The 9,318-nt window shown below is 35.0% G+C and overlaps 2 protein-coding genes and 1 pseudogene across 3 annotated transcripts; 2 read left to right on the forward strand and 1 right to left on the reverse strand.

The window, feature by feature from the left end:
* Positions 1-4,149: 4,149 nt before the first annotated feature.
* LOC145140463 (uncharacterized) lies at positions 4,150-5,154 on the forward strand. Its single transcript, XM_079073946.1, has one exon. It carries the CDS (start codon positions 4,150-4,152, stop codon positions 5,152-5,154), a length of 1,005 nt encoding a protein of 334 aa, XP_078930072.1.
* Positions 5,155-5,214: 60 nt separating this feature from the next.
* LOC145140464 (uncharacterized) lies at positions 5,215-5,997 on the forward strand. The gene has a single exon (XM_079073947.1). The coding sequence runs from the start codon at positions 5,215-5,217 to the stop codon at positions 5,995-5,997; it is 783 nt and encodes a 260-aa protein (XP_078930073.1).
* A 711-nt stretch (positions 5,998-6,708) lies between these two features.
* Positions 6,709-7,643, reverse strand: LOC145140465 (WAT1-related protein At1g09380-like; annotated as a pseudogene). The gene is made up of 4 exons (XR_013722177.1): positions 7,410-7,643; positions 7,173-7,331; positions 6,928-7,079; positions 6,709-6,835 (listed from the first exon to the last, which is right to left on the reverse strand). The product of XR_013722177.1 is annotated as a WAT1-related protein At1g09380-like (transcript).
* Between the last annotated feature and the right edge of the window lie 1,675 nt (positions 7,644-9,318).

Genomic DNA, 9,318 nt, shown 5'->3' on the forward strand with positions numbered 1-9,318 from the left:
GTGAACACATTTTACCAAATATCTATATACAGTGGCGGACCGTCTTAGGGGCTGGGGAGGCCATGGCCTCCCCGATTTTAGGCCTTCTAATGACTGTTATACATAATCAGATATTATAGTTGGAAAAAAATATATTAGAATGACATCTTTGCCCCCCCCCCCCCCCGCCCCCCCGTTTTCTAGATCAAGTGAATATACATGATATATATATGAAGGAATAAACGGTATCAAAATTATCGGAAGATTACAAACAAAATCAAAGCCAATCTTATTTATTTAGGATTCTATAAAATAAGAAAACATAATATCTATAAAAACCCAACGATCTAATCCAAATTATAACAATATAACGCAAGTTTGGGTTTAAGAAAACTGAAAAGTTTAAACCTACCATCCAAAGTTTATTCCGGCCGCCATAATACTATTTCTCGAAACTCACCGGAAGAACATCGCCGTCCGTTAAGACCACTGCTGTCTTGTACTCTTTTCCGGTCGTCGGATTGTTCACGTCGTTCGTATTGTATGCTCTCTCTCCTTGTTGTTAGTCACTGCCTCGCCGGAGCCTAGACTGTTGGCTGTTGAAACCTGAACTCCGACTCCATCGTCGCCGGAGCCTGCACCTTATTCAGTCTCCGTTGTCTTCGTTCTCACTTTACCAGGTACATACGTTTCTTTCTTTTTCTTTATACATCTATTAGTCGATTATATATATATATATATATATATATATATATATATATATATATATATATATATATATATATATCATAGTCTATACATTAGGGCACTAGGCAAATAGACATACTTTATTAATAAAGTAAAGACTACACATTTTGAATTGACTACACATTTTCTGACTCTGACATACATATATTGAATTAAGATATTAGATATACAAATTGAATTAATATATACATAATATGTATACATTATTTTATATTTATTAATTTATTATTCATGTTGATTTATTATATGTATTAGTTTATTATTCATTATTCTAAAATAAATGTTGATTTATTTGCATATAAATTCTTAGGAATTGTAAATCAGTATAGGTTGGACAAATATATATATATATATACATATATATATATATATATATATATTTGTTGTTTTGATATGAAACTAATTTATATCGTAAATATTTTATATTATTTTTGTAAAATAAAAAAATCATTTGTTTATTGTAGTGGATATCAACATGAAAAAACAATCAACTATTGATGAGTTTTTTAAAAGAAAACACACAAGATCTGTTCAAGATTCCGAAAAGCTGTAATGTCCGTGTTTCTAGGCTAGGCATTAATATTGACATGATAGTCTAGGTTAACCTTTGTGACTCATTTTGGAGAAATGAAAAGGAATTATGTGAATATTATGTGTTTTATGTGTTTTATGCTTAATTATTAGGGTTTAATTAATTAAGACTAAAATTGAGCGTCGAAAATAAATATTAGATAAAGCTGATATTTATTAAGAAAGATGTAGTGGTCGTGACAAGGATTACGGATATATAAAGAATGCCGAAATCCGAGTTATAACGAAGAAGTTATGACTTGTTGAAGTTTCGCGACAAACCGGCACGGTGCCGAATGTCGTAAAAAGTGAGTTTTTGATAAACTACTTTTTAGCCGTAGTAATCTAAACGAAACTCGTAGTATTCGTTAAACCGAGAAGTTCGATAAAAAGAACGCCCAAATCTGACTTCGTATGAGGAAGTTATGATTTTTCGAAGTTTCAGCTTAGCAGTAGACAGCTAAAAACTCGAATTTTAGATCGAGTGATTTTTAGCCGACACGACCTAAACGAGAATCGAAGGTCTCGTCATTTGTAGCACAACGGTAAAAAGTCTGACGAAAACGGACGTCGGATGAAGAAGTTATGAATTTTTAACGGATTTACCAGTCCCGGTCTGTTAAAAATAATAATATAAAAATAAAGTCAAAATTTTCGGACGAAGTCTAAAGGAAGGTTGTAGAGCATAATTTTCTCTACGCGTGCATATAAAGAACGTCAAAAACGGAGCCCGTATGAGAAAGTTATGGATTTTACAAGATTGGGCACAATTTTCGAGAAATTTCGCAAGAGTCATCTTTGGACACGTCACCCTCGCATGCGAGGCTTCTACGTGTCGGACATGTGCTCGCTGCTGATTGGACCGCAATACGCGTGTCACCTGCTGATTGGTCCGAAGTGCTGGCCCAAACCGAGGAGTACCGCGTCATCCGACCAATCCGAAGCTTGCAGGTGTCCATCCGAAGCGCGCCACATGCCAAGTCCGAGCCTCGCCCTTCTGCCGCGTGGCCTTCGCACGAGCTGCATCCTCGCATGCGAGCCACGTGCTCGCTTCTCATTGCCTCGGATCCGAGCCTTCGGACCTCCTCCCCTATAAATAAGAGTCTTGCGAGACTTCCCGGGTAGAATCCGAAATTTGCCACTTTTCACCCATTTTTCATCTTTTTTATCATTTTGACTTCCCCCGAAGCCCCGCTATCATTTGTAAAGCACGAAATACGTTCCGAAGTTCCCGAAGACCCGGAAAATTTATCTTTTCGGTTTTGAAGCCCGACCTTTCGCAGAGCCCGGTTTCTCAATAAAACTCCCGGTTTTATTAGAAACGAACGTTTTAGGAAACGAATTGTTGTCCGATTATCATCAAATCATGTGAGTGTATAGTCACTTTCATCTTACACATAGATATGAAGTATTTTATATAAAATACATGATATGTGTATATATGTTGTTTGTTTATTTGAGATGGATGTTGAATGAATGTTTTATACATGTTTAAAATGATTTAAAATGTATATATATTTTATCTTCAAATATGTTGGGTAAAACATGGGTAGATAAAGTATGAGGGATAAAAGTACAGTATAGATGTACGTTGGTAGCTATGAATTTAGTACAGTATAGATGTACGTTGGTAGCTATGTATTTAGTACGTTGGCAGCTATGAGACGTAGTGCCTATTGTATAAACCCTGGCGACTATGAGACGTAGTGCCTATTGTATAAACCCTGGCGACTATGAGACGTAGTGCCTATTGTATAAACCCTGACGACTATGAGACGTAGTTCCTATTGTATAAACCTTGGCGACTATGAGACGTAGTGCCTATTGTATAAAATCCCTGACGACTATGTGACGTAGTGCCTGTTGTATCAACCTTAGTAGCAATGGACTTTGGATAAATTCCTTAGGTCAATCCTGAGGAATGATTGGATGAAGGATAGTCGATTCTTGATCGACGTTTGTTAGTGCTTGTAGTATAAACCTTGGGCAGCGATGGACTTCGTGCCTATTCCTTAGGATGAATCCTTAGGAATGAGTGAGATTTGATTCTTAGGGTAAATCCTTAAGAAATAAATAAGATAATGGGGATAGGGTAATTGGGTTGATTGTTTGATGTTTAAGCATAATAAATTATTTATTGTGGGTTGAAAACCCTATATGCTCACTAGGCTCCCAAGCCTGACCCACTCAGTTTGTTTGTATCACAGGTATCGATACAAAGTTACTTTACACTGAGAGATTAAAAGAGATGTAGATCACTAGTGTAAGTGTGTGTAAGTTCTGTTTATGCTTATGTTTCTGTATTGACGATGACATCCCAATGGTTTAAGTGAATAAAATACATTTCTTCAGAAATGATTTGATAATATAATTATCATGTTTTTATGGGAGCAAATTCCGCAACACCTTTTAAAAGGATTACTCTGATTTTATTTTAAAAAGCATAAACGAAATCGGTCTTTTCTGGCCGAGAAATTAGGGGATGTCACAAAAGCCACCGGAGATCGTTTTGGATGAAGATGCCCCCACACCCAATGTTCCTAATACTGATAGCCGTTTCAAAAAACCTCATCTTGAAATTAATGAAATAGATCTTAACACACTGGAACGAGATCCTGGTTTGCGTAAGCAAATTTATGACTATCCAGTTAATCAACGAGATACTATTAGGCGAGCATATATTAATCTTGGTCCCTTTCAACAAACACTTTCTGTATATCCAAAATCCGGACCAGAAACCCATAAACGTAGTTTTCAAGCTTCTTGGTTTAAGTTATATCATTGGCTTGAATATTCAAAGAGCTTAGATGCTGCGTTTTGTTTACGTGTTTTCTATTTAACAAGCCTTCTGGAATGGGACATTACGGCCAACAAGCATTTACTATAGATGGATTTCAAAATTGGAAGAAAGTTGGTGGAAAAAGTTGTGCTTTTTTGCATCACATAGGGACTGATTGTACATCTTTTCACAACGTTGCACAAAAATCATGTGATGATTTGTTAAACCAGGCACAAGATATACGAAATGTGTTTGAGACATTTACAGAAGAAGAGCGTAAAAATAATAGATTAAGATTGAAAGCTACTATTTATGTAGTACGTTGGTGTGCCTTTCAAGGAGTTGCATATAGAGGCCACGATGAAGGATTAGATTCCATAAACAAAGGAAAGTTTCGTCAAATGTTGAAGGCAATTGGCGATTTTAACACGGAGATGGAAGATTTGTTTCGTACTGCTCCTAAATATGCATCATATATATCACCGTCAATTCAAAAAGAGGTTCTAAACCTTATATCAACTAGGGTGAAGAGCATGATTTGTGCGGAGATTGATGGTGGAAAATTTTGTTTAGTTGTTGATGAAGCACGTGATCAGTCTAATAAAGAACAAATGTCAATTGTTTTGAGATTTGTAAATAAAGATGGCTTTGTTATGGAGCGTTTCTTTGGGCTTGTTCATGTACCTGACACTACAGCACAAACGCTTAAGAATGCAATTTATTATGTATTGTCACATAATAATCTTGATCTCAAGTCAATTCGTGGGCAAGGGTATGATGGTGCAAACAATATGCGAGGTAATTTCAAGGGTTTGCAAGCATTGATTTCAAATGATTGTCCATATGCGTATTATGTTCATTGTTTTGCCCATCGATTGCAATTAGCATTAATAGCCGCTTCACGAGGAGTTGTTGCATTACAAAAGTTTTTTACTCGATTGTCTTTTGTTGTCAATGTTATTGGTGCTTCCTCCAAGCGTGCCTACCAACTTAGAGATGCACAAGCCGAGGAAATTCCATATAAGATTTCTATTGATGAGTTAGAGACGGGTAGAGGTCTTAATCAAATTGGTACATGACAACGAGCTGGTGATACTAGATAGAGTTCTTACCTCAAATCAGTTTCGAGCTTAATCAAAATGTTTAGTCCAACTTGTGAGGTTTTACTTAAAATTATTAACGATGGCACCGGTTCAATCAAAGGCGATGCAGATTCATCATATGAGGCTATTACTACATTTGAGTTCATTTTTATTCTTCATCTCGAGAAAGAAATAATGGAGATCACTGATTTACTTTGTCAAGCTTTACAAAGACAATCTCAAGATATTTGTAACGCATTGAGGCTAGTTGCATCTACCAAATTGTTATTACAAAAAATGAAAGATGAAAGATGGGATGGTTTGCACTCTCTTGTTATGTCATTTTGTCAGGAACGCAACATTGATATCCCTGATATGTCTTCTCCATACTTTAGTAGAGGGGCTCGAGCTCGTAACGAGTGTAGTGATCATACACTTGAACATCATTACCGAGTGGATATATTTTTCGAAGCAATTAATTGTCAAATAATGGAACTCAATCATCGATTCAACGATAGCTCAACGGAGTTGCTTCGACTTTCAACAACTTTAGATCCTAAAAGTGTTGACGAGCCTTTTCGAAGTGGTGATATAATTAAGTTAGTAGAGAAGTTTTATCCTGAAGATTTCAATGAACAAGAGAAAGTAGTTTTGAAGATACAACTTCAACATTATGAGATTGATGTCGTTCAACATGCAGATTATAAACTATTGACATCTATGTCAGAATTGTGTCAATGGTTGACAAAGACTAGAAGAGTAGCAAAGTTTCATCTTATTTATAGAGTAGCTAGTCTCATACTTACTCTTCCAGTTTCTACTGCTACAACAGAGAGATGATTTTCAGCAATGAACCTCATTAAAACAAGGTTACAGAATAAAATGGAAGACGAGTTTTTAAATGACTCATTGGTTTTGCACTTCGAAAGGGAACTTGCTGAAAAGAGTAGTTTAGAGACAATTATAGAAGACTTTAAAAATGCAAAAGATCGTCGCGTTCCACTTTGATTAACAATGTAACAATGTTTATATTAGTTTTCTTATTTAGACTTTTGATATGTCATTATTTTGAACCAAATAAAACTTGTTAATATAATTTAATTATGAAGTTTTGATATGTTATAATATAGTTCAATTATGAAGTTTTGATTCCGGACCTCCAAGCTGTAGTGCTTGTGTTCCGCCCCTGGTCGACCAAATGATTTTTTCTGTAAATAAGAGATGGTCATATTTTTTTACACACAATTTGATCTTTTTCCGGAAATATTGTTTATTGCACACGTGAATTGATTTGGTTTAGTTACAATATGACGATTTTCATTATTGTTATACGCATTATTTTATTGAGGTTGTTTAACTATTCGATGAATGAAGCTTAATTTGGCAACGTTAATTGATTGTTCTGGTAATATTAAATTAAACTACAAGGATGGAACTTAATTTGGCAACGTTAATTGATTTGGTTTAGTTAGAATATGATAGAACTCGGTAACCAGAAATTGAAACCATTTTTCATTTTAATATATTTTTATTTCAAAGTTTAATATATGATCACTGCATTTCCATATCCTCCTTTGTGTCTTGTGACTCTTCTTCCTTTTCCACAAACTCTATTTCCTTGGTCTTTCCCCACAACACACAATACAGTCCCATCACGATCAGGAGTGACCCTAACAATCTGTGATCATAAAACGATTGACGGAATTAATCTTTTTAATTTATACACTAATTGCAACAGTGAAAGTTATGTTATTGTTAGGTACCACTTACGTTCCAATGCATAACTTCTCACGTAGAAGTACCCAGCTGAGTGCTGCAACGATAACCAACAATAAGGGGCTAAACACAGAAACAAAAAGGGGGCCTTTTTTATCGATGCACCATGACATCATGCAAACGCCTATTCCTGAACATACAACTCCCTGCAAATGCAATGGTAATTAAATAATTAATTAAATTTTAATCTACAATAGCTAGGATTTACTATTATAACTTAAAATATGGTATTGTCATACCGAGTAAATACATGAGACGGCCCTGATGGCTGGAACCAGAGACCATTCATGCAAGTTTGGCTCCATGATCAGACCAAATATTGATCATTCAAATGTGGCCATTGCCATCATCAATGCTGAGCTCGAATAGGGTGCTGGATAAATGTTGCCCATTTTTGCCTGAATTTATGGTAATTAGAGTTAGTTTTGCTATCAATACAATAGAGGTTAAATGAAGGCTTTTTTAATATGGCTTACTTGGATAATGAACCAAACTGCCCAAGTGAAAGCACTAATGATGATTAAAATTGGACCAATGAGATTCCCTTGAGTATCCCCATTCGAATCTTTGGTGATCGTATTCTTCATAATGTTTACATCAATGCCTGATTCACCAATTGGTACAACAGGTCCATGGTACATAGACAAGAGCATGGCACCCCCCACCCCGATTAATGTCCCCATCAACTTTGCTTGTCCAGCCAATGTCTTTAACTTTGCATTTTCATGCCTATAAATTTTTTTAAAAAAAGCCATATATTCAATCTTTTTGAAATATATATATATATATATATATATATATATATATATATATATATATACACACACACACAACAGTTTTGAAAAGATACATAGCAAGCCTTGTATATATTACTTGAAGATGACGGCAAGGAAAAAAGTGAGTGCTGGAAGGAGATTTGATAACGCACATGCAATAGTTGGCATCGAGTTCTTTAAACCAACAAAGTATGTGATTTGGTTCGCTGTCAGCCTGATAGCAATTTCCCCCCATAAAAAGTTTGAACATTTTTGAAACATGAATATAAGAATATATATATATATATATATATATATATATATATATATATATATATATATATGTGTGTGTGTGTGTGTGTGTGTGTGTGAGAATAATTATAAGGAGTGATGATCAACTCACCCAAAAACCGAACAGAAGAAAACTTGGATAAAAATTGACCAAGTCATTCGAGGTCTTTTCCCTCTGCATATACATAATACATAACAAAAAAAGATACTCATTTAACATTTTGGATCATCTTGAAATAGAACATTTTTGTTTATAACTCATTATCCGACACCTTTTCCAAATTTAACAATTTTTAGTTATAATCTTTTGTTTGCTAGCTTTCTTTTTCTTGTAGTATCACCTTGGCTGGTTTTTGGATCCAGTCAAGAATATACATATAAAAATTTATTCTTCTACATTTATATAAAATAAAGACTAGGATTTAGTAAAATTTTGCAAGTAAATACATGGTATTTATGTGGGTACCTTTCGACGAAATATGCCAAAGGGTCGAGGGTGACTGAAGCAAACATCTGACGGTAGGCAACATGGATGTAAGGATTCATGCCAGAATCCAATGCAAGCTTCGAGAGGATGTTCATACCTGCAAATTCAAACTGTACAAGTACCATGATCAGCGACGGTAGTAGCTCCTGCACCATTCTTCTCTTTTGTGCCTTATAATATGTATTGACGAGCCGAGGGATGTAGACAATTGTGTGTGTTGAAGAAATGATGATATATATGTGAAGAAGAAAGCGGTTGAGTGATTACTTGTAGAAAAGAAAATGCATGCATTTGATGGGATATCTGGGAAAAGGCTCTCACTTTATGGTACCCTTGATACGGAATGTGTGTAATCTAGTGCTCAATGATAATTGAAAACCTAATTTCTGTCTTTTGCAGTTTAGTCAAAACATGTGGCAACAAAGCACGCATCTTAGCACGGAAAATGGCATAGCTAATATCATAAGTACCTTTGTAAAGGCATTTTTATGAGGGGAGAAAGTTAGATCACCTGTTAACAAATATTATCCTATATGTGTTTTGGACTTCATGTAGGAAAAATTACGATGATGCCTTTAATTTCTATTTTCAGTTGTTTATGCAAGAAAATATAGCAACCTAGCTATCTTATTTATTTATTTATTTAGTGGTTAGAAGTTAGTATCACGAAATCGTCAACGTCTGGATTAGTATCACGAAATCGTTAACGTCTGGATTAAAACTCGAAACTCCAATATAAGAGGCAAAGCTTGGTAGCCTTGGGCACATTGGCAGCAACCTACCAATCTTATTTAAGTTTATTATAACATCACATCTTCATTTATTCATATTATTTATATTTGTACTTTAAAA

The sequence above is a fragment of the Lactuca virosa genome, chromosome 9, assembly GCF_052849685.1.
Source record: "Lactuca virosa cultivar CGN04683 chromosome 9, Lactuca_virosa_CGN04683_v6, whole genome shotgun sequence".
Taxonomy (NCBI): domain Eukaryota; kingdom Viridiplantae; phylum Streptophyta; class Magnoliopsida; order Asterales; family Asteraceae; genus Lactuca; species Lactuca virosa.